Raw genomic sequence first — 24,684 nt, forward strand, 5'->3', positions numbered from 1 at the left:
TACTAAGTCCCTGCCCCACAGACTATAGGAAAAAAGGAAAAAAGGACAGCCTCCCCCTAAACCAGCATTGGTGAGCCTATGGCATGCGTGCCAGAAGTGGCACGCAAAACTGTCCCGAGACAAATGCGCGTCCTCACCGGCTCCTCGTTGCGTTCCTGTGGTCAAATGTGCACCGGTCAGCTGGCCGTCGTGTGCGCGCAGTGTCGGCGGACTGCGCATGCGCGTGATGGCATGCGTGCCAGAGGTTTGCCATCACGCATGCGCAATGGACCGCTGCACTTCCAGAGTCGCCAGCATCGCGTGCGCGACGGCCAGCTGGCCAGCACGCGTTTGACCACAGGAACGCGATGGGAGCCAGCGAGGGCGCGCATTTGTTTCGGGACGGTTTTGCATGCCACTTCCGGCATACGGGCAGCATGCGAGAATGCGGAAGGTTAACCAACGCTGCCGTAAACCCTTGCAGGGAAAAAAAGGAGGGAATACTGAAGACCTGCCCCCTTCCCAACCAATCAATCAGGACCGAGCTGGAAGGGCCCTTGAAGATCTTCTAGTCCAACCCCCTGCTCAAGCAGGAGACCCTATACCTGGAATGGCAAACATATGGCACGCATGCCACAGGTGGCACGCAGCGCACTCTCTGTGGGCACGTGAGCTGTCGCCCCAGTTCAGCTCCACCATGCCATGTGTGCACACTTCTCACCAGCCAGCTGGTTGTTAGATCTCTGCCACCCATTCGCAGAGGGGTCGCACATGCATGCGTGGGCCTTGTGCGGGAGAGTGCACAAGCATTCGCAGGGGGGGCATGTCGTGTGCATTGCATTTGGAGGGTTCGGCACTTTGGGCAGTCAGTCCAGAAATGGTTAGTCATCCCTGCCCTATACCATTCCAAACAAATGGTTGTTCAATTTCTTCCTAAAAGTCTCCAGCGTTGGAGCACCCACAACTTCTAAAGGCAACTCATTCCACTGCTTAATCATTCTCACTGCTAGGAAATTTCTCCTTAGTTCCAAATTGCTTCTCTCCATGGTGAGTTTCTATCTGTTGCTTCTTGTCCTGCCTTCTGGTGCTTTGGGGAATAGGTTGACCCCCCTCTTCTCTATGACAGACCCCCAAATACTGGAAGACTGCTATCATGTCACCCCTGGTCCTTCTTTTCTCTAAACTGGCCATACCCAGTTCCTGCAACTCTTCTTCATATGTTTTAGTCTCCAGGCTTTTGATCATCTTAACTGGATGTAGTTATTCCAGGTGTGGGCCTACTAAGGCTTTATAAAGCGGTACTAACACTTCATGTAATTTTGATTCTATGTTACTTTTTTAGTCTACACGAGACTAAAAAAGTGATTTTCTAACATGCCATAATGAAACCCAGCTACCAACAGGAGAGAAAGATTCTGCCTATCCATGGCATACCTATTGTAGCATTGTGCTGATGTCAAAGAAGGAAGAATGGAACAGAAGGGAGCCATGGTGGGTGTTCTGTGTACTTAAGTCAGACTGTAAGGGGGAAATCCCAACTCAACCATCCCACCCCAAAGAAAATGCCACAGATTATTCCCAAAATGTATTATGACCTTCCAGCGTCCCATGGCCACATGACCAAAATTCAGACCCTGACTCATAGGTTATTATGATGGTTGCAGTGTTCCCCAGGATCACATGACTCCCCCCCCCCTTTTGCAACCTTCTGACAAGCAAAGTCAGTGGGGAAGCCCGATTCACTTAACAGCTGTGTTACTTATTTGACAATTGCAGGGATTCCATTAACGAGAATCGTGGCAAGGAAGGTTGTAAAACACAGCACAACTCTCTTAACAACTGCCTGGGTTAGCAACAGAAATTTGGGCTCAATTGCCGTTGCAAGTCGAGGACTACCTCTACCATGGTATCATTGGACCCAGGATATTTTAAGGATAGAAAGGAAGTATGCACTAGAACAGGGATCTCCAACTTTGGCAACTTTAAGCCTGGCGGAATTCAACTCCCAGAATTCTGAGAGTTGAAGTCCGCCAGGCTTAAAGTTGCCAAAGTTGGAGACCCCTGAACTAGGAGACCCAGGATCTGTCTGATCTTGCCCACACCCTCACGGTTTCTAAAGTCATACCTTCCTTCTCCACCCCAGGCTCCGTTGGGGGTCACAAAAACCTCTCGGCAGGAATCCGTTTCCGTGTTATAGACCACTAGCTTCAGAGGCTTTCCCTCATGGGAATCAATCAAGGAGAAGAAATCCTCAGACTGAACAAGAGAGAGATCCATCATTCAGAGTCTGCAGCAACATGCTACCCCTTCCCCTTTATACCAGAGGTCACCAACCTTCTGGACCTCAGGGACACCTAAGTTCATAACTTTAAATCCTATGGACCACTAATATGATTTTTTTTAAAAGAAAAATAGTGCAATCGTGCAATATAAAAAATGCAAATAATTTTTCTGTGGACCACCAAAATCTTCTCACGGACCACCAGTGGTCCATGGACTACTGGTTGATGACCACTGCTTTATACCTCCCCAGACATCCAGTTCCTGGAATAAACTGTTAGGGGAGAGAATTTACAGCCTGTTCTTTGATCAGGGAGACATTGCCCTCCACCCCATCAAATGTATAGATAAATTGATTTTCCAGCACAATGAAGGAACTAGTCAAGATCTTTGGGTCCCTTCTGATTCCGCTTCTTAAAAGGTTAAATCATGGCAACCGGACGTTTATCAAAGCTGAGACGTTTAGAAATTACTTGGATGAGTAACGAAATGTTTCAGTTTTAATAAAGTTTGGTGCAGTTGCCATGAGTTAACCTTTTAAGATACTTTTGGCCTGGATGACTGAACCTTCATTTGCATGTTTCAATTCTAGTTTTAGGGTGCTGTGCTCTCCATGCCTTCCTTAAAAAAATGCCTCAAAATACAACAAAACACCATAATTCCATGATCTTCAACCTTGCGACTTTAAGATGTCTGAATTTCAATTCCCAGAGTTCCCCAGCTGGCATGCTGGCTGGTGAATTCTGGGAGTTGGAGTCCATCCATGCTGGCTAGGAGATGCTGGGGGGTTGAAATCCACTCATCCAGGTTGAGGGATTCTGGGAGTTGAAGTCCAGACATCTTAAACCAATATGCAGCTCAAGGCTGAACTGTGGGGTCCTTGGTGGTCTCTGAGCTTGGCTATTTTCTTGCAGACAGTTCATTACCCAAGTAGGTAACTTCAGAACTTACTTCAGCACCAAGGACTCCGCAGATGTCTTAAAGCAGCCAAGTTTGAGAAACACTGCCATAATAGGAGGATTTATTTTTTAGGGTGAAGCCCTCATGAGTTGTGGACATGGAGAAAAGAAATTGTGCTTTGGGAGCAGAGGGGTGGGGAGGGAAGAACAAGGGAGGGGGGCAAACAACAAAAGCAGTATTACATCATAATTCTGCCCTCCCCACTCCTGAACATCCATCATCGTATCAAATGTATGTATGAAGCAGGTGGAGCTTGCATCATGATGGGACAGTGCTATTTTCATGACTTCGACACACAATTTTAAAAAACTTTTTCAGGCCAGATATTCATTTAGTTAAAAAAAAATAAAAATCCCAGAAGCCCTGAGCAAGAGGCAAAGTTCTAACAAAAGAAAATCAGTTTTTTTTTATTATTATTTACATTTATATCCCGCCCTTCTCCGAAGACTCAGGGCGGCTTACAGTGTGCAAGGCAATAGTCTCATTCTATTTATATATTTATATACAAAGTCAACTTATTGCCCCCAACAATCTGGGTCCTCATTTTACCTACCTTATAAAGGATGGAAGGCCGAGTCAACCTTGGGCCTGGTGGGGCTTGAACCTGCAGTAATTGCAGGCTGCTGTGTTTTAATAACAGGCTTCTTACAGCCTGAACCACCACGGCCCTTCATTCAAGTCAATGTTTCCCCTCTGCCCTCAATCAATCAGAATAGAGCTGGAAGGGACCATGGGGCATTAATCCAACGCCCTGCTCAAGCAGGAGACCCTATACCTGTGTTGGCGAACCTATCGCACACGTGCCACGGGTGGCACGCCGTCCAGCTGATTTTTAGCTGGTCCCGCCCACGCCTCCCCTCCCAGGAGTCTCCACGCAGCCAGGTAAGTACAGGGCTCGCAGGGAGGCTCTGGGAGGGCGATTTCGGCCTCCGGAGTGTCTTTGGGGGGGGGGAAGGCAGTTTTCACTCTCCGGAGGCTTCAGGTAGGCCTGCTAGGCCCAAAATGGGGCATGGGGAGTCATGGGACATTGAATTATGGGTGTGGGCATGAATGTGCATGACCTCCCCCCCCCCAGGCGCTCCCCCCCCTCCTGCTTATGGCACACAACTGCAAAAAGGTTAGCCATCACTGCCCTATACACTTTGAGCCAAGTGGCTGTTCAGTCTCTTCTTAGAAGCCTCCAGTGAAAAACTTCTACGTCTCAAGTTCCTGGGGATCGTTAAAAAGGTCCGTGAACCAGTTTGACAAATCCCAGCCTAAAGTATTAGGGCCCATAAGAACTTCTGCCTAGGAAAGCAAAAAAAAAAAAAAAAAAATGCAGGAAAAAAGGCTTGTGAATCTTTAAGGCTTGTGAACTTTCAACTCCCAGAATTTCCCAGCCAGCCATGCTGGCTAGGGAATTCTGAGAGTTGAAGTCCACAGGTTTTAAAATTGCCAAGTTTGGACCTTGCTGGTTTAGAGGCGAAGGGAAACCTGAAAATGCAGTTCCACATGCAACGGTCTCTCTTCCCCATTATGCTTCGGTTAGTTTTGCTTTTTGCAGAAAACTTTCTCAAGCTCTTGGCAGCAAAGGGACAATAAGAAATCAAGCACAAGAGAAGGAAAGGTAAAAGGAACCAAGTGCAGAACAATGCAGAAGCCTTAAAAATATTCACAGCCATCATTAGGGCAGATAAAAATAGATTATTTTTAAAGTAAATAAATAAATAAAATCATTTTTTTAAATTTAAATCAGATTTTTTTTAATCGAATTTATTTTAATAAAATGCTTTTGGAGTAAAAATCTATCTAAAGATAGTTTGCTATTTAAATCACATTAATAATTTAGTTTATTCAGCCTGAAATGGAGCTCAGTTATTTAGCATGAGGCCGTATATTCTGCAATATTGGGACTGTCAGTGAGTCAATAGCAGGTCAGAGGAGGAGCCGCTGCGGGGCAGAGATGACAGTTGCTCTTTAAAAATTATGATTTAAATCAAGTTGATTTAAATCAAGCCTTCTTACTAGTGATTTGAATCGTGATTTAAATTGACTCAATTTAAATCAAATCCACCCTGGCCACCATCACCAAAGACCAATCTCTCCTGACTTCACCTTGGCGTCAATTATCACTCTTCTGAATCTTTACCTCATGGAGTATCTGATCCGATCCAATTATATAGTCAGAATGGGGCTTCAGGCCAGCTAAGGCTGCCGGAGAAGCTGGCTCCACATCCTAGACGAGAGAGAACAGACCATGGTTATGGCTATGGACCATGTAATTCAAGCATATTGTTCTGTCCCCTCGCCTCCGTCCCAGCGATGGCTTAATTAGCCGGCACCATCAGCTCTGGCAGCAAACTAGCGAGCATCGGCCAAGTAATTCTGTTATCTCCCTTGATGCCGATGAGTCACCCAGGAACAAACAGTACTTCAGCTCCAGTTAAGTAGTTGATTTGCCTGCTACGAAGAGGCACAGCAGCCCTCGCTGGTTTTATATCCTGTGGGGTGTGGCTCCATGACTCAGCAGTTCCTAGGTCTGCCCCACCCCTGCTTCTGTTGTTCCCGCCTCTCCTGCCTATGAAACCTAGGGTCCAGCCAGGCCTGATTGCCATCAGCAGGGTCTGGAGGCGTGGCCGGGGGGGGGCGAAGAGTCAGGGGATGGAGGCCTCGTTATCTCCTCCACCCGGTCTGCCTCTGGCTCCTGGAGCTGAGCCAGGGAAGCCGGTGCTCCCAAGGTAAGTCCTGATGGCCCTTCCCCCTCACTTTCCAAGTCACTTTCTGGCAGGGGGCCCGGCTTGGGGGGCGCAGACATAACACATATTCAACAAAGCCAGTGGGAAAAGCATTTTAATCCAGTTGCCAAATCCTTTCTGGGTTCAATTCAAAGTGCTGGTAGTTACACTATAAGTCAGGAGTCTCCAACTTTGGCAACTTTTAAGACTTGTGGACTTCAACTCAGGGGTGAAATGTAAAAATATTTGCTACCACTTCTGTGGGCGTGGCTTGATGGTCATGTGACTGGGTGGGCGTGGCCAACTTGACATTACTCACTGTTAGAGCCGTACATTTTGAAGCACATTCTGCCCCTTTTGAAGCCCCCAATGCTTTGAGTTTCCCTCTGCTAGGTGTGGACAAAAGTCATGCGTCTCCCAACAAGGGCTGGAAAAAGAGGCAAGTAGAGGGGCGAGGCAGCCAGCCGAGAGGGAACCACAGCAGGGGGACAAAAGAGCTTAATTTGTCTGGGAACCTGAAATGATTCTTGATTTAAATCATATGGTAAAAAGCACCCAAAGAAGAAAGAACAACATCAGCAAAAACAAAAAACAAAAAATCCAACTCTCGTTTTTTTTTGGAAATGGTTCAAGAGGGAACACGCACGCATGCACTGACACACACACAAATGAGAGAGGGAGAAAGATGAGAGAAAGAGAGAGATGAGAGGCCGGAAATGTCTGGGATGAGTTTGACCCTGTAGCTCCCGAGGACATGGACAGGTTGTTGGGTAGACTGAATGCCACCACGTGTTTACTGGACCCGTGCCCCTCCTGGCTGGTGCTGGCCACTCAGGAGGTGACACGAGGCTGGCTCCAGGTGATTACGATCGCTTCTTTGGTGGAGGTGTCTTCCGCCGCCTTGAAAGAGGCGGTGGTGAGACCCTCCTTAAGAAGCCTTCCTGACCCGCTGTTTTAGGTAATTATCGTCCAGTCTCCAACCCGCCGCGCGAAGGTTGTAGAGAGTATGGTGGCATATCAGTTTCCCTGCACCTGGATGAAACCGTCTATCTAGACCTGCTCCAGTCCGGTTTCCGCCCGGTTACAGCACAGAGACGGCTTTGGTCGCGTTGGTGGATGATCTCTGGAGGGCCAGGGATAGGGGTTGTTCCTCTGCCCTGGTCCTATTAGACCTCTCAGCGGCTTTCGATACCATCGACCATGGTATCCTGCTGCGCCGGCTGGAGGGATTGGGAGTGGGAGGCACCGTTTATCGGTGGTTCTCCTCCTATCTCTCCCACCGGTCGCAGTCGGTGTTGACAGGGGGCAGAGGTCGGCCCGAGGCGCCCCGCTGGGGGGGTGCCGCGGGGGTCGTTCCTCTCGCCCCTTCTGTTTAACATCTACATGAAGCCGCTGGGTGAGATCATCAGTGGTTTTGGTGTGAGGTATCAGCTGTATGCGGATGACACCCAGCTGTACCTTTCCACACCGGACCACCCCAACGGTTATCAAGTGCTGTCCCGGTGTCTGGAGGCTGTACGGGTCTGGATGGGGAGAAACAGGCTCAAGCTCAATCCTCCAAGACAGAGTGGCTGTGGATGCCAGCATCCCGCACAGTCAGCTAACCGCGGCTGACCATCGGTGGCGAGTCATTGGCCCCGGCGGAGGGGTGCGAACTTAGCGCCCTCCTGGATGAACGGCTGTCTTTGAAGATCATTTGACGGCCGCTCCAGGAGAGCGTTTACCAGGTTCGCCTGGTGCGCCAGTTGCGCCTTTCTGGACCGGGATGCCCTGTGCACAGTCACCCACGCACTCGTGACGCCCGCCTGGATTACTGCAACGCTCTCTACATGGGGCTCCCTTGAAGGGCATCCGGAGGCTGCAGTTAGTCCAGAATGCGGCTGCGCTGGTGATAGAGGAGCCCTCGTGGCTCCCGTGATAACACCCATCCTCGCAGACTGCACTGGCTGCCTGTGGCCTTCCGGTGCGCTTCAAGGTTTTGGTGACCACCTTTAAAGCGCTCCATGGCATAGGGCGGGTTATCTGGGACCGCCTGCTGCTACCGAATACCTCTCACCGACCCGTGCGCTCTCACAGAGAGGGACTCCTCAGGGTGCCGTCAGCGAGGCAATGTCGTCTGGCGACGCCCAGGGGAAGGGCCTTCTCTGTGGGGGCTCCCACCCTCTGGAATGAACTGCCCCCAGGACTTTGCCAACTTCCGGACCTTCGGACCTTCCGCCGCGAGCTTAAAACATATCTATTTAACTGCGCAGGACTGAGTTAGATTTTAGTTTGTGGGTTTTATCTTGGGTTTTAATTTTTATATTTTAATTAAGGCTTTTGAATAAGTTTTTTAATTGTTTTTAGAATTGTATTTATTGTATTTTTTGTTTTTTAAAATGCCTGTAAACCGCCCTGAGTCCTTTGGGAGATAGGGCGGTATATAAATATAAACAATAAATAAATAAATAATAAATAAAAAGAAGCAAGTAGAGGGGCACTTTGCTCCTGCTCTGAAACAGGGAGCAAGTCTCCATCCGCCGCGGTCATCCTTCTCTTCTCAGGGCAGGCAGAGTGAGGGGGAGGGAACGGGCCAGCCAGTGGTGGGATCATCTGACAAGGAGCATTGGTAAGGCTGACAGTGGCAGTCCTGGGACACCCGCCTGGCGCCTGCCCTCCCAGAACACCACTGCCAACTCCGCCACCCTTCTCAGCCCGAGAAGAGGCCGCCTGCCCACCCACTGGCCAGGCGAGGCTGGACGCCGATCTCGGAAGGCAAGCGGGCATCAGGGACTGCCAGGAAGGCAGCATGGAAGGCAGGCAAGCATTGGAGAGCTGCAGGGAAGGGAGTAGGCTGCTAGCTCCCTTCCCTGCAGCCCTGCCATGCTTGCCTGCCTTCCACATGGCCTTCCGGTTGCCTGCCTTTGCAAGCTGGCCAAGGAAAGGCTGTGTGGAAGGCAGGAAAGCATGGCAGGGCTGCAGGCTGCAGGGCGTGGTTCAGGGGCGTGGCCAAGCAGTGATTGTTACCGGCTAACCAGCCCCAATCTCCGCTACCGGTTCTCCCAAACCTTTAGCATTTCACCCCTGCTTCAACTCCCAGAATTCCTCAGCCAGCTTTGCCGGACTTCTGGGAGTTGAAGTCCACGAGTCTTAAATTTGCCAAGATTGGAGACCCCTGCTATTAAGTAGCTCTCCATGAGATAAGGCCAGGTTATTTGCAGGATCATCCTCCCCAGTCATGTCTACCCATCCTCTCACATCTGGCACAAGAAGCATGAGATGCTACGGACTCCATCCATTTAAGAACCTACCAAAAGAACCTTCTGAACCTTGTCATCCACCCCACAGATTGTATTAGCCCAATTTCTGTTGGCCTTTTGAACATTCTTGAAGACTTGGCTAGCTCACTGTTCATAGGAGTTGGAGTTTCTGTTCAAGCGTCTGAAGTAGTTTGGTTTGTACTGTACAGGTGGTCCTCAACTTATAACCAAAATTTATGTTGTTAAAAATTCGTTAGGTGAGTTTTTGTCCCATTTTACAACTTTTCTTGCCACACTTGTTAAGTGAATCATTGTAGTTGTTAAATTAGTAACATAATTAAATGAATCTGGCTTTTCCATTAACTTTGCTTGTCAGAAGTTCGCAAAAGATGATCACATGACCCAGGGACACTGCAACCGTCATAAATATGAATCAATTGTCAAGTATCTGAATGTAAAACATGTGACCATGGAGATGCTGCAATGGTCTTAAATGTGAAAAATGGTCATAAGTCGCTATTTTCAGTGACGTTATAACTTTGAACAGTCACTAAACAAACTGTTCTAAGTCAAGGACTAACCTGTATTTGTTTTGATTTATTGTTAGCATATTCGCTATCAATTGTCTCTTTTGTGTTTGTGGTGTTTTTTGCTGACTTTTGCTGTCCAGAATCACTGATAAATTAAATAGATAAATAAATAAAACTGGTTTCATAGGAACTTAAGGAGCCCTCCTAACCTGTCTAACTCAGGTGTACCCTTTGAAGGACCACCTCTCCTTGCTCTTTTAGAGTGGGAAGGCAGGATAGATAGTCCCACCTAGATAATTGATGGGACACAGAAGCAGGGCCTTCTCTGTAGTAGCTCCCTCCCTTTGGAACATCATTCCCAAGGCAACCAAGTTGGCCTCATCTTTATTATTTTTCCACAAGGCCCCGAAGACAGGTTGTCTCAGCAAGTCTGAGGAGCTCAGATTGTTTTGGAACTGAGCAAGAGGCTTGTTATGATTGAGTTTGTTGCCACCAAAGGGGATGGGGATTTCTGGAATTTTCATATTGTTGGTCTTTAATTCTATACCCACCCAGAATCACTGAGTGGGGCAGCCACATCAGTCAGTGAGTCTGTCTGTCTGTCTGTCTGTCTGTCTGTCTGTCTGTCTATCTATCTATCTATCTATCTATCTATCTATCTATCTATCTATCTATCTATCTATCTATCATCTATCTATCTATCGGATTTATATTGCCTCCCAGTTCTCTCAGCAGGCAGCCTACAAACAATAAAAAACAACATAAAAATAAAAACAATACCACACGACACACACTCCATGGCAACAACAAGCAATTAAACCAGCCACTTGATGAGTTCCATCCACTCTGGGTTCCCCAGACCTGTTGGCAAAGGCCACATCTTCAGGACCTTGCAAAAGAGTGTTAAAATGGGGGCCAGTCTAATCTCTGAGGGGATGATGTTCCACAGGGAGGGAGCCACCAAGGAGAAGGCCCTTCTTCTGGATCCTGTCAGATTAGGAGATGGGAGAACATTCCCTACATCCCACTCCAGTGGGTTATGTAACCAAAAAAAGATGGTCCTTCAGATAACCTGCCAATATACATTGAAAGAGTCTCTTCTTCCAGCGGTGCCTCTTAGAAGCTAAAATCTGATCATCCGGCTGTGATTCGAGATAACCACCAATCAGGACTAGCAATCAGAGAAAGCTCAATGCAACACAGAGTTCCACCTTCCTGCTTACCAGCACGTGCCAGACATGTTCATTGGCGCCTTGGAAACTGCAGAATCGCACACTAGCCCCTAGCAGTCCCTGCCCTCCCCACATATTGCTGGGGATGACCTCCACTTCGCGCACTTTCATCGTTTTTATGTTGTAGACTTCCAGTTTCACAGCTTTCTCAACGTTGGCTTTTAGTAGATCTTTCAGGGTGTCGCCTTCTTTGTTCTATATGCAGGGGAGAGGAGAAAAATTAAGGTCTTGTATCTGGACATGGTAGCAAACACAGAAAAAAAAACCTGGAATGGAAGCATCTGTAGCCAATAAAAGTAGGAAACAACATTTCATTCATTCATTCATTCACTCACTCATTCACTCATTCATTTATTCATTCTAGATGGCCAGCCATCCTTCCAGCTTGGTTCTCTCCAAATCTGGAAATAAATTTAATTTTACAGTTATTGACGGAAAACAAGTCCCACTCAACCTACTTCCAGATTAAGTGGAGAGTTATCACTCATTTGGTGACTGTTCAAAGTTACAGTGCCATTGAAAAAAGTGACATATGATTGTTTTTCACACTTATGATCATTGCAGCACCCCCAAAATTCAGATGCTTGGCAACTGGCTCCTATTTATGTCAGCTGCACTAAGCTGGGTCTCATGGGTTCATCATTTATCACCTTTCTAGCAGGCTTCCAACAAGCAAAAGTCTATGGGAGAAGCCAGACTCATTTAATGAACTCATGACATTTACTCAACAATTGCAGTGATTTGCTTAGCAACTGTGACAAAAAAGGTTGTTAAATTGGGCACAACTCACTGAACAACCATCTTGCTTAGCCACAGAAATTATGGGCTCCATTGTGGTCGTGAGTTGAGAATTAGCTATTCTGTAAATTGATGTAAATTTACTGACCAGTTTTATTTGGGGTTAGTTAAAGTTAGGATGGAGCCGGGCAACATTAGTATTTATTTTGGCTTGGGAGGCTGATTTTGTTAACGGATTTTGTTTGCGTTTTAAAAAATTAAGATTAAAATTCTTGGAAATTTGTGATGGCCAATTTAGATGTTTATCCATGCAAACAGAAGCTGCTGCCTTAGAACAGGATCTGCATAAGAAAAGTCCAATATTTCTATCCTGTCCTGATATTTTTGTTTTTTAAAATGCAATGCTTGAACTTAGGTCATTTTATCAACAAAACTATAATCATGGGTGAAATGTAAAGAAAGTATCTTTTAGCCCAAATACGAAAACGTAACTTCTAAGCAAATAGATACGGATAAAAAAGATAATACAGGTAGTCCTCAACTTATAACCAACCGTTCATATAGTGACCATTCAATGTTACAACAGCACTGAAAAAAGTGATGTTTTTCACACTTTGTAGCATCCCCATGATCATATGATCAAAATGTTTGGCAAAATGTTGGCAACTGGCTCATATTTATGACGGTTGCAGTGTTCCGGGGGGGGGGGGTGTCATGTGATCCCCTTTTGCGACTTTCTGACAAGCAAAGTCAATGGGGAAGCCTGATTCACCTAACAACCGCAGGGATTCACTTAACAACCGGGGCAAGAAAAATTGTAAAATAGGCCAAAACTCACTTAACAAATACTTCCAACTTAACAACAGAAATTTTGAGCTCAATTGTGGTCATAAGTCGAGGACTACCTGTACTCCGATGACAGACTGCCACGTTGACTAACTGAAATAACAGCTGGAAGTTACCAGCTGCGCCTTCTTTCTCACTCTCATCTCTGCATGCCTTTGTTGGGCAGCTTTTAATCTGTTAATTTTTAACAATGGGGATTATAGTTGGTCAAATAATGAGAATTGATTTTGGTGACTCAGCAAAGAAGTCAACACCCTCCCTTGTCTGACTTACAAAGCTGTGAAAAAAGGGGCAGTTTGATTGTACCAAACAGGTTTGAATACTCAAAAGCTCGAAGATGCCCTCAAGCCAGGGTGTAGAGACAATGCAGAACGTGCTCTCACCACATAATAAGGTTGGCATTTCAGTAACCGTTACAGGTAGTCTTCGACTTACAACCGTTCATTTAGTGACCATTCAAAGTTACAACAGCACTGAAAAAAATGACAATTTTTCCTACTTATGACTGTTGCAGCATCAGTCGTACTTTGGTGATCAGTCATACTCTGGGTGCTTGGCAACCGGTATGTATTCAGGATGGTTGAAGGGATCCTGGGAGTGTCATTTGCAACATTCCTAGGGAGCTTCTGACAAGTCAGAAAAATCCAGATTCACTTAATGACATGATTCACCTAACAACTTGTGATTCACATAACAACTACGGCAAACAAAAAATCATAAAATGGGGCATGACTCATTTAACAGCTGCCTTGCTTAGCAATGGAAATTTTGGGGTTGATTGTGATCATAAATTGAGGACTACCTGTATTGGAAACTGCTAAAACTAGAGCTCTCCCAAAGAACCCTTGAAAAGTGTTTGTTACCACTGTATTAATTGTAATAATAAATTTTATTATTGAGTTTGGTTTAAAATTGTTTTATTGGAAGGGTTGTTTGCCTTGGGGTTAATCCTGGAAGTTTTAATTTCCACAGCATATTTTTCAATTCTCTAAGTCGGAGAGAATTGGTGAGAAAGAAAACCAGTAAATATAATTAATGAAACATATAAAGAAAAGAAAGTTATGTTAATGATGGGAGAATTTCACTTCAGCTCCTGGTCCAGAGCGATTTCTCATGCCACGATTAATTCTTTAGAGACAGCCAAAAAAAACTGGATTTTGCTTTCTAAGAATATATTTTAAAGAAAGGGAAAAATAAGCCCTCACCCAATTCAGCTGTACTTCAATTCCCATTACAAGTACTCCTCAACTTACAAACATAATTGAGCCCAAAATTTCTGTTGCTAAGTGAGACATTTGTTAAGCGAATTTTGCTCTGTTTTACGATGTTTCTTACCACAGTTGTTAAGTGAATCACTGCAGAAGTTAAATTAGTAACACGGTGATTAAGTAAATCCAGCTTCCCCACTGGCTTTGCTTGTTAGGTCACCAAAATGGATCGTAAGATCCCTGGACACTGTAACTGTTGTAAATATAAGACAATTGCCAGGCATCTGAATTTTGATCACGTGATCATGGGGATGCTGCAACAGTTGTGTGAAAAATGGTCTTACGTCACTTTTTCCAGTGCCATTGTAACGTTTGAACAGTCACTAAATGAACTGTTGTAAGTCAAGGACCACCTGTACTTACTATTGAAGACAAGCGCTGCAATGCCTGCATCAAATCCTAGCACCTGCATGGGAAAGGGACCGAAGAGCTGCAAGCCCAGCTTTTGCTTCCACAAGCTGCATCTGATGGACCTGAATTCTTTTCAGTCTCAAAGCCAGCAAAAGGGAGGAAGAATCAATGAATTCAGACCTTCCTAAAACCGGGCCACCTATGGTTGTTTAGACAGCAACCTCTGCACACAATTTCCCAGCAGGTCAGTTTAGAACAAAAGAGTTCTAGCCACCATCTCCAGTTCTGGAAAGCTGATCAAAGAACAGAACGTGTTTCATGGAACGTGTTTCGTAGATCGGTTCTTCATATCATACCCTAAAGCAGGGGTGGGGAACTATGGCCGTTTTATGACTTGTGGCTCAGGAATTCTGGGTGTCCTCAAGCCATAAAGGGGCCATAATTCCCCACCTCTCCCTGAAGTGACTGGCTAAATTCCTGAGGTTTCTAAGAAGCAATTGAATTGGTAATAGGGAGCAAGAGGCAGGCTGCGTTTACCATGGCTGAAATTTGGCCCAAGGACTTCAAGTTGTAAACTCCTGCTTTATATTATTTATACCATATTTGATTTACCATATTTGATTATTCATGCCATATTTGATTTACTATCTGCATTTATGATGTCCTTTACACAATCATGTATCAACATGGCCAGAATGGAATAACAGACCTGGAAGGGACCTTGGAGGTCTTCTAGTCCAACCCCCTGCTCAGGCAGGAAACCCTGTATCATTTTAGACAAATGGCTGTCCAATCTTAAAAACTTCCAGTGTTGGAGCAATCACAACTTCTGGAGGCAAGTCATTCCACTGATTAATTGTTCTGTCAGGAAATCTCTCCTTAGTTTTAAGTTGCTTCTCTCCTTGATTAGTTTCCATCCATTGCTTTCTGTCCTGCCTTCAGGTGCTTTGGAGAATAGCTTGACTCTCTCTTCTTTGTGGCAGTTCCTCAAATATTGGAAGACTGCTATCATGTCACCCCTAGTCCTTCTTTTCATTAAACTAGACATACCCAAATCCTACAACCATATGTTCTTCATATGTTTTAGCCATTAGCTCCCTAATAATCTTGCTCTTCTCTGTACAATTTCCAGGGTCTCAACATCTTTTTTATATCATGGCGATCAAAACCGGGCACAGTATTTCAGGGGTGGGCAAGACATTCTAAAGTGGTATTAACACTTCATGTGATCTTGATTCTATCCCTGTTAATGTAGCCTAGGACGATGTTGGATTTTTTGGCAGCTGCAGCACACGGCTGGCTCATATTTAAGTGATTGTCCACTAAGACTCCAAGATCACTCTCACAACTTACTACTATTGAGCCAGGTACCACCTATCCTATATCTGTGCATTTGGGAGGAATCCCAATAGTGGACATTCTCTGGGAGTGAAAGTTGACTCAAGCAATTTATAATTTCAAAAATAAAGTCAGCTGAACCACCAACAGATATTTGCAAGAACACTGACACAGGCAACTACCCACATGCACACGCACACACACTCACACACAGAGAGAAAATACTGGCTTCTCTTAGTTATTTACCAGTCTGGTGTGTCCTATGGTAAGTATGAAATCAAAGAATGGCTCCAATCCAGCCTGCTGAGCAGGGGAATTTTCCTGAATCTGCAAAAATGGCAAAGTTGACATATATACACATTGCATAAAACTGAACATCAGCATAAGAATGCACTTCCTAAAGAAAGTTGGATGCTTAATGCAAAAAGTGCTTGAAATAATTAACCATAAACATCTGTTATTAATAACTGGAGGAGTTTTTTATAATCTGGAGCCCCAAGACCAAAGCTGCCCAGCCCAGCAATTTGGAAAAGAGCCGTAACGGTGCATTGGTTAAAATGCAGTACTGCAGGTCTAACTCACTGCTCACTGCCAGGAGTTCAATTCTGACCAGTTCAAGGCTGACTCAGCCTTCCATCCTTCCGAGGTCAGTAAATGAGGACCCAGATTGTTTGGGGGGGAGCAATATGCTGACTCTAAACCTTTCAGAGAGGGCTGTAGAACCCTAGGAAGAGGAATATTCGTCTAAGTGCTACTGCTATTTCCCTGTCCCAGAGGCAAGATCCAAGGCAATTAAAAAGGAGGCAAGGCCAGGCATCACCTCCTTTCCTAGCAAGCTTTTTGGGGAGTTCACAATTTTGAGATTTTAATCCTTTTGCAAGAAGGATCTCAAATTTCTCAGACTTTGGAGTTAAACATTCTCCGCAGAACTTCTTGCAATGCACTTATATAGCTTAGTCTCAACATACATCCATGGAATGCATTTCTGAATATTTCCTTTAAGTCAAGTTTGACATCTGATGTCTTTGTGTGCACACCCAGCAATACGGAAGGGCTTTGCGTTATTTCAAGAAGCTTAACTTCTGAAAGCCACCGAGGAAGGGCAACGTGCCCCACACATACACAATAAGTTAAACATCTCACGCCAAGACCTCGCCCAACACCCTTCCTTTAAAAAAAAGAATAAATTACTTCTGCAGTTATGACTCATAACCTCTGCACACAATATTAAAAAGGCACAGCACTAATCTTGCAAAGACAAGGCTTAATCATTGATCCACCCAAGCTACAGGATTCCAATCACCCCCAACCAATTTGACTGTTGGGATAGAGGTTGCAGAATGAGAAATGTATTCAGATACATTCAATGAGGAAGAGTGCATCAAGGAGACAGCACCCATAGCATATCAAAGATGGATATTTACCCTAAATATCCATACCTAAATATATTTTACCCATGTAATTGTCTCTATTGCTACTATCCTTGTCATTTTCTCATCTTTCTCACCTCTCACCTTTCCTACTATATTCTCCTATTGATATATTATGATTATCAATTATTGTTTGCATCTTATGATTTATAATTGCATCTCATGATTAATGATCTATGACTTATCACTTTGTTGCTTGTATGTATCCTGAGAGCTTATGCACCAGAGACAAATTCCTTGTGTGTCCAATCACACTTGGCCAATAAAGAATTTCATTTTACTCCATTTGATTTGATTTTTATTCCACCTTTATAAGTAACTCAAGGCGGCAAATATACATAATACTTCCTCTTTTCTCCACAACCACCACCCTGGGAGAGAGGGACTGGCCCAAAGTCACTCAGCTGCCTTTCTGGGATTCTAATTCAGTCTCTTGATTTCTAGGTCAACACTTTAACCACTACACCAAACTGGATATAGTGTGATCCTTCCAAGATATTAACAAGTTTAGTCATGTTCTATTTTCACCAATGCAAATTCATCCTTGAAGCTGGGATGTACCTTTTAACAAAAATGGCAAAATAGCAACAAAACAAAAAAAAAAAGATTGGATTCTACACACAGAAGAAAAAAAGACATATGGCAACAACTGCTTTAGGGTACCATTAAAGTTATTTTTATACAATTTTGGTGGACTACTTTTTACTGCTATTAGCTTTTGCAAACTGCCTTAACGTTCAGCAAAAAATCAACTATGTTCTATGAATCAGCAATATTCCTCCCGACAAAGCAATAGTTTACTGATCGGAAGAGCAACAAATTGAGGTATCAGGTGGCAGGGCAAGTTTTCTGTAATTATGAACAAAGCTAAATGGCCCCGATTAGGGCTTGCATAAAAAACCAGCAAGGGAATTTCAGCTAGAGGTCAGGCTGGAGAGTCAGAAAAATACCCCTAGAGGAAGACAATTCTCAAATTCTTCCATAGAGCTGTCAAGGAAATTACCCAAGTGGCCTTAGGAAAAGCCACTCAAGGGTTTCTGGTCTTTCTCATTTCTCCAGCTTTCTTCTTGGATCAGGTCTCTTAGGGGACTGGCATCTCCCATTGAGGCTGTGTGATTGCTGCTGGTTTGGAACCCTCTTCAGGTGCAGAACAGGACGAAAATACTTGAAATAAGGACATCTGCCGGCAGTTTGGCCTAGCGGTTAAGCCACCAAGCTAGAAAGCAAGCGCACCTGAGTTCAAGTCCTGCCTTAGCCATGAAAGCCAGATGGGCCAGTCACTCATTCTCTCTCTCTCTCTCTCATGATTGTTGTTGTTGTGGGGAAAATAAAGAGGAAGAAGCCTGGTTGGATATGTCCTTGAGTTAGATATAAAAATAATAAAAGAGAAGGGGATTATAAATAAATAAATAAAATTACACTCAGCCTCACAGGAGGCGCTTCCCATGATCCTTCCCCAGCTGGTCACTTGTCATCAAGATACTGGATGGATGTCCATCATCCCCGTCCACTGGGTGAGAGCAATGGGTCCTGGGGTCCATCCACGTCTTGGAGGGGGGAAGTTTCGGGGGGGGGCAGCAGTGGCTAACCTTCTGTGGAAGCCCATGCCCTCCCCCCCCGATGGACTGGACTCCAGCGCCCATCATCCCCAGCCAATGGGTACATACACACACACACACACACAGAGGCTGGGGATGATGGGCGCTGGAGTCCAGCTTCGATTTCGGACCGGCTACGCCTCAGTTGGCTCCGTCTTCACCCTCTGAGGGGTCCCTCCAGGGAAACGCCGCTTACCCCGTGCACATGATAGCCCTCGGAGCCCCCGTCGGGAACCTCGGAGCTGGAGCTCAGCCCCATGGCTGCCCGGTGAGACACCGACTCAAGCGCTCGGAGAAGGAGATCCCGCCGGCTTCAACGGCTCCCCCGCCGTCTCCATCGCCGCCAACGAACACCGCTCCGACAGCGTCCAACGCTGCAAGCCCCTGGCGCGCATGCGCGGCAGCGGAGGCCGCCGGGAAAAAGAACAGCCAACAAAGCAAGGCGAGCGACGCACGCGCGGCCTCATAGGCTGCAGCGCCCGTCAGTCGCCTAAGAGCGTCCCCGACGGGGGCTTAGCCAACGAAGGAAGGGGGCGGGAAAAGCTGGCGTTTCGCATGCAGGGAGGGGAAGAATGCCGGAGAGGAGGGAGGAGGGAAAGGTGAAATCCGCCGCTCTCCAGGAAAGAAGGGGCGTGGCGGCGAGGAGGAGTAGCTCTTCCGCGATTGGTTGCTGAAGACGTTCATCTCGGGGCGGGGCCGGGACCGGTCTGTGGCGCGCGCTTTGTCGGTTAGGTTTCCAACCTTGACAACTGTACGACTTGTGGACTTCAACTCCCAGAATTCCTCAGCCAGCTTGTGCTGGTTGAGGAATTCTGGGAGTTGAAGTCCACAAGTCGTACAGTTGCCAAGGTTGGCGACAGCCCCCCCCTCCCCGGGTCAATGCGGTTTCGCTTCTCCTTAAAGAGGGCGCGATGGCTGTCGCGGATCCCCAGTCCATGGTAGTCTCCACACGCTCCCAAAATACACGTGTTTCTGATATAAAAATACAGCTATTGAGATACAGCTGGGAACACTAACCGAAAGATGGGTTCATATAAATAGTTCATAAAACTGTTCATATAAACAGTTCATATAAATATATATAAATATATATATATATTTATATATTTTATTATTTAAATTTAAATACATATATATATAATATTCAAATTAGTATAGCTGATGCATATTCTTTATATATATATATATATATATATATATATATATATATATATATATATATATATATATATATATATATATTCTTCATTATATGTTTTTTTTTATGACAATGTTTGTGTATACTGTTGTGACAAAATGAAATTTTAAAAAAATATGCCTTAAGGGCAATGCTTCTCAACCTCAGCAGTTTCAAGAAGTGTGAAAAGAAAAGATGCTGGCAGTTGAAATCATCTTAAATTAGCTGAGGCATTGAAACATATCCTTAAAAGAAAACACTTATGCTTGTGTTTTTAACCCAAGGAATTCCCTGGGTGTACAGATAGTCCTTGAATTACAGCCATTTAGTGACCATTTGGAGTTACAATGGCAGTGAAAAAAGTGACCTTTGACCGTTTTTCCTATAACCCTTGCAGTTTCCCTCTGGGCACGTGATCAAAATTGGGACCCTTGACAACTAGATGTATTTATGATGGTTGCCAGGGTCATGTACCGTAATTACTATTTATTTATTTATTTATTTTGTCACACAGTATATATGAGCGTAAGCATGAAATAACTATACAGTATGTAAGTATACATGTAAGTATGAATATGTAATTCATACTCCGTCAACTTCCTGACCTTCGAACCTTCCGTCGCGAGCTCAAGACACATTTATTCATCTGTGCAGGACTGGCTTAGATTTTAAATTTAGAGGGGTTTTAAATTGATTTTAATATTTATATTTTATATTTATATTTCTATTTTTAATAATTCGGGCGCTAGAATAAGTTTTTTAAGGATTATTTTAATTTGTATATTGATGTTTTATATGCCTGTGAACCGCCCTGAGTCCTTTGGGAGATAGGGCGGTATATAAATTCGAATAATAAATAAATAAATAAATAAAATAAATAAATAAATTAATTAATTAATTGAATATAAAGAAAAGAAACAATAGGACAGGAACGGTAAGCACTCTTGTGCTCTTATGCACGCCCCTTACGGACCTCTTAGGGAAGAGGTGAGGTCAATAGTAGACAGTTTTTGATTGAAGATTTGGGGATTTTGATTGACTATTTGCGACCATTTCTGACAAGCAAAGCCAATGGGGGAAGCCAGATTGATTTAACAACCACGTTACTAACTTAACAACTGTGGCAAGAAAGATTGTAAAATGGCAAAACTCACTTAACAACTGTCTTGCAAACGTAACATAACTTTTGGGCTTAATTGTGGTTGTAAACCGAGGCTACCTGTACCAGAGTTGTTTAGTTTGAAGAAAACTTTATTTGGTTCTTGTGTTATTCATATTCTAACTATGAAATCCTAGATTTGGATTTATTTATTACTGCAGGAAGTATGACCTAGATAATTTTGGTTGATCTCAAAAATATAATAAGGTCAGATCAGATTAATATTTAGATGGGAGACCACCAAGGAACTTACTTTCTTTTTGTGATTTTTTAAAAATCACAAAAGAAAGTAATCTAAACCAACTTTCAAAGGCTTGCCCTAAAAGCCCTGTGGCAGTTAAGTTTAAGTTTCAATTTAAACTGAGTTTGAATATGCTTAGAATAAACACCCATCTACCATCTGATAAAAATAAATAAAAATTAATAATAAAAATTAATAATATATTAAAAGGAAAACAAAAAAAAATTCAAAGGGCAGATTCAATGGATTACTGCAGTGGCCCCGAACCTTTTGCCACCAGGGACCAGTTCTGTGGAAGGGACCAGAGGGGCCATAATTTCATGTGCTGCCTGCATCCTGCAGATAGACTTCACTTGTTTGTGCAGCCTGGTTTCTGGCATGCCACAGTCCAGTGCCAGTTCACAGACCAGGATTGGGGTTGGGGACCCCTGGACTATTGAGTTGGGGAGGGGTTTCCCATCAGTTTTCTATGTTTCTATGAGATATCCATGAAGTTACAAAGAGTCAAGCTCAACTTGAAACATGTTTTATCCTACCTTAGTTTTATAGCCAGCTCAAATTTCCAAGTAAAAGGATACGGATCAATGACATTTTTGATCAGCATGATACTTGTCGCTGGTGTGTAGAAATTAATCTCTGGTACTTTTTATGACAAACATAAATATCTAGCAACATGTTTATAGAACAGTTTATACCGTTACTCCTTGGTAGATGTAGTGAGGATTTCTTTTAAATGCTGAGTTAGATAGCAGATCCAAATTTCTCTGCTTTCATATGTATTTCTCTTAATGTAGTGAACAGAACCAAAATAATTTTTCAACTCTTTTTTTTTTCATCTCAAGGCTAGAATTCTATACTATGCTCAGGAAAAATACTTCAACCATGTTATTCAAGCAACCAACATTGAACTGTCCAAACATGCTCATGATCCAGTGCTGCTATTTTTCAAGGGTCTTGGAACCTTACTTCTGGGTAATTAGTAAAAATGATTATTTAAAATAAATTAGTCGTACTTAGCAAATACTGTAGGATTGTTTCTGGAACAGAAGTTGGAAATAAATAACCTAACATAATAACAGAGTTGGAAGGGACCTTGGAGGTCTTCTAGTCCAACCCCCTGCTCAGGCAGGAGTGTTGAAAACTTTGTGCAGTTTAGAAATGATGATTAATTTATATTCGCAATCTGCCATTCTCTATGCAAATTAGAGATCTCTGAACTAAAACTGGAAATTGAAAAGCTAGAACAAAATCTGCTTGGTTTAAAAACTGATGGGTGGTATAACTTGATAGAGCAATTCAGCAAATCAAAATTAATTTGAGCAAGTAAGTAGTTTAAAAGATAAAATGAAATCAAATGATCCTGAAATGTCTTAAAGCAACAAGAATAAACTAATAAATACATTAAAAGTACACCAAATTCCAAAAAACTAAAAGCCAAATTAGCAAAATAAATGTATCAGATCTATACATTAATAAATCATGAGAAAAACAACAAAAACAAAATATACAATACCAAGGATTGGAAAACAATATTAGGTTATTTCCACCCAAGCGTAATAATCAAGGCTCTATTTGCAGAGCTGATTTTGCATGAATTGTATTAGCTACAGGATTAGCTTTGGTCTCTAAAATAATTATGTTTATAGACTTTAATGAATAACAGAGTTGGAAGGGACTTTGGAGGTCTTCTAGTCCAACTCCCTGCTCAAGACCCTATACCATTTCAGACAAGTTGCTGTCCAGTCTCTTCTTAAAAGCCTCCAGTGATGGAGCTCCCACAACTTCTGAAGGCAACTTCTGTTCCATTTCCCTTTAGTTCCAGGTTGGTTCTCTCCTTGATTGGTTTCCATCCATGAATTTACTGGCTATAGGTTTAGCTTTGCCCTCCAAAGTAATTATGTTTATGGTAATTTCCAAGTAAAATCTATTAAAAACTAAATTCATTGTTTTGGACCTTTACAGGCCGAATCCAAGAAGGCATCTCACTGCTCGAAAATGCCCAGAAACGACATGCTGATGTTTCCTTATGCTGCCTTCTAGGTCTCATTTATGCTCACAAAAGATGTGAAAATGTTGGTGAGTTATTATCCCACAAATTGTTTAAAATGAAAACTATAGCATATTTTCAGGACCTGTCTTGCAATCTTGCAGTCAGTCAGTCAGTCAGTCAGATGAGTCAGTCAGTCAGATGATAAGGAAGACTTCTTTCTTTCTTTCTTTCTTTCTTTCTTTCTTTCTTTCTTTCTTTCTTTCTTTCTTTCTTTCTTTCTTTTTTTCTTCCTTTTTGATCCCTCTATTTATAATGCTAAACCATGCAAAGGGAAAATAGCTTCAGCTGGAAAGCCAGAAAGACTGAAGAAAACTTGGCCAAATAAATATTGAGTTTCAGAGGAAAAATAAGATGTGATAGCAGTTAGTTTTAAATAAAAAGTACAAGAAATTGAAGGTAAAGATCAAATTGAAGAATAATTTAAGAACATTACAAACATGAAGGAAATTTTTTATGTCAAAAAAGCCAAGGAAAATATAAAGAAGAGTTAGTGCAAGAATGTTACCAAAAATATCTGCAAATCAATTAATTGTACAATGGCTTGATAAATCAAAGGTAAGTAAAAAGCTGACCAAGAGAAGAAAGTAACTAAATATTGTCACTAATGATATAAGAATGAATTTATAGGAACTCAGGGAAGATGTTATTGAAAGACAATCCTAATAAAACAATACCCACAGTCACAAACAATCAGGAGCAACTGAACAACAATAATCCAGAATGAGATGGAGTCGTTCATTTCAAGCAAACCTTCTATTGAGAAACCATGTTAATACCTGCAATACTATTTATTTCTAACCTACACTTTGTTGCCAGTGTCCCCAGGGTGGCATCTATGGGTGTTAATATACCTGCAAATACTTATTTTGATGCCTGCCAGGCTTCCTGTCATAACTGACCTTTCATATTTTCCCAATATTTTAAATTTTAAATAAAATTGAAGGGGAAAAAACGCAATAATATTCACAATGATTTTGTTTCCTGGAATAGATACGCTGCATAGTGATTTGTTTTTTAGAGAGAGACCTACAGTTATAAAATGTCAAACAATGTTGACTTCTGTTCTCAGAATATATGATATCCACAAATATTCAAGCATGTCAATTGCAATATCGTAACTGTCTCAGTTTTTAACAACTTTATTAGGGTTTGGCTTATATCGCATGAATACTGCTATGTGGACAGTACTCATTTGGATATACTTTACTGAGTACATATAATATATAAAACTAAACATATACCTATCTAGCCTTTTTCATTGTTTAAAAATAATATGATTTCTACAACAGAGTGCTACATGAAAGAAGGCACATTGCAGTAATTCTAAGTATTCCAAGACTGTAAGACTTCTCACTCTATGTTTTCTCTTCCTAACGTAACTTCAATCTCTCTGTTATTTTGTTTGAACCAGGATTGGATATATTTTTTCCCTTCCATTTGGAACTCTATACTGCTGCTCTTTCCAAATGATCTTTTGATGCATACGCAAGATTTACATAAATTAATTTTGAAAAGTTTGTTTTGAAAAAAATATTGATTAGTAAAGGTTTTCTT

General features: G+C 43.1%; 2 protein-coding genes across 2 annotated transcripts in view; one reads left to right on the forward strand and one right to left on the reverse strand.

The window, feature by feature from the left end:
* Positions 1-19,029, reverse strand: part of GORASP1 (golgi reassembly stacking protein 1) — a 29,582-nt gene extending 10,553 nt beyond the window's left edge. Inside the window, exons 1-5 of the mRNA XM_058184052.1 lie at positions 18,700-19,029; positions 15,722-15,802; positions 10,926-11,129; positions 5,348-5,434; positions 2,105-2,235 (exon numbers count right to left, since the gene is read on the reverse strand). Coding sequence (XP_058040035.1) covers positions 2,105-2,235; positions 5,348-5,434; positions 10,926-11,129; positions 15,722-15,802; positions 18,700-18,762 — 566 coding nt within the window. The 5' untranslated portion in view covers positions 18,763-19,029. The remainder of the gene's footprint in view (positions 1-2,104; positions 2,236-5,347; positions 5,435-10,925; positions 11,130-15,721; positions 15,803-18,699) is intronic.
* A 385-nt stretch (positions 19,030-19,414) lies between these two features.
* TTC21A (tetratricopeptide repeat domain 21A) overlaps positions 19,415-24,684 on the forward strand; it is a 56,293-nt gene continuing 51,023 nt past the window's right edge. The window contains exons 1-3 of the mRNA XM_058184048.1: positions 19,415-19,441; positions 21,923-22,052; positions 23,043-23,156. Of these exons, the coding sequence (XP_058040031.1) occupies positions 19,415-19,441; positions 21,923-22,052; positions 23,043-23,156 (271 nt within the window). The remainder of the gene's footprint in view (positions 19,442-21,922; positions 22,053-23,042; positions 23,157-24,684) is intronic.

Source organism: Ahaetulla prasina, chromosome 4 (genome assembly GCF_028640845.1).
Source record: "Ahaetulla prasina isolate Xishuangbanna chromosome 4, ASM2864084v1, whole genome shotgun sequence".
Taxonomy (NCBI): Eukaryota; Metazoa; Chordata; class Lepidosauria; order Squamata; family Colubridae; genus Ahaetulla; species Ahaetulla prasina.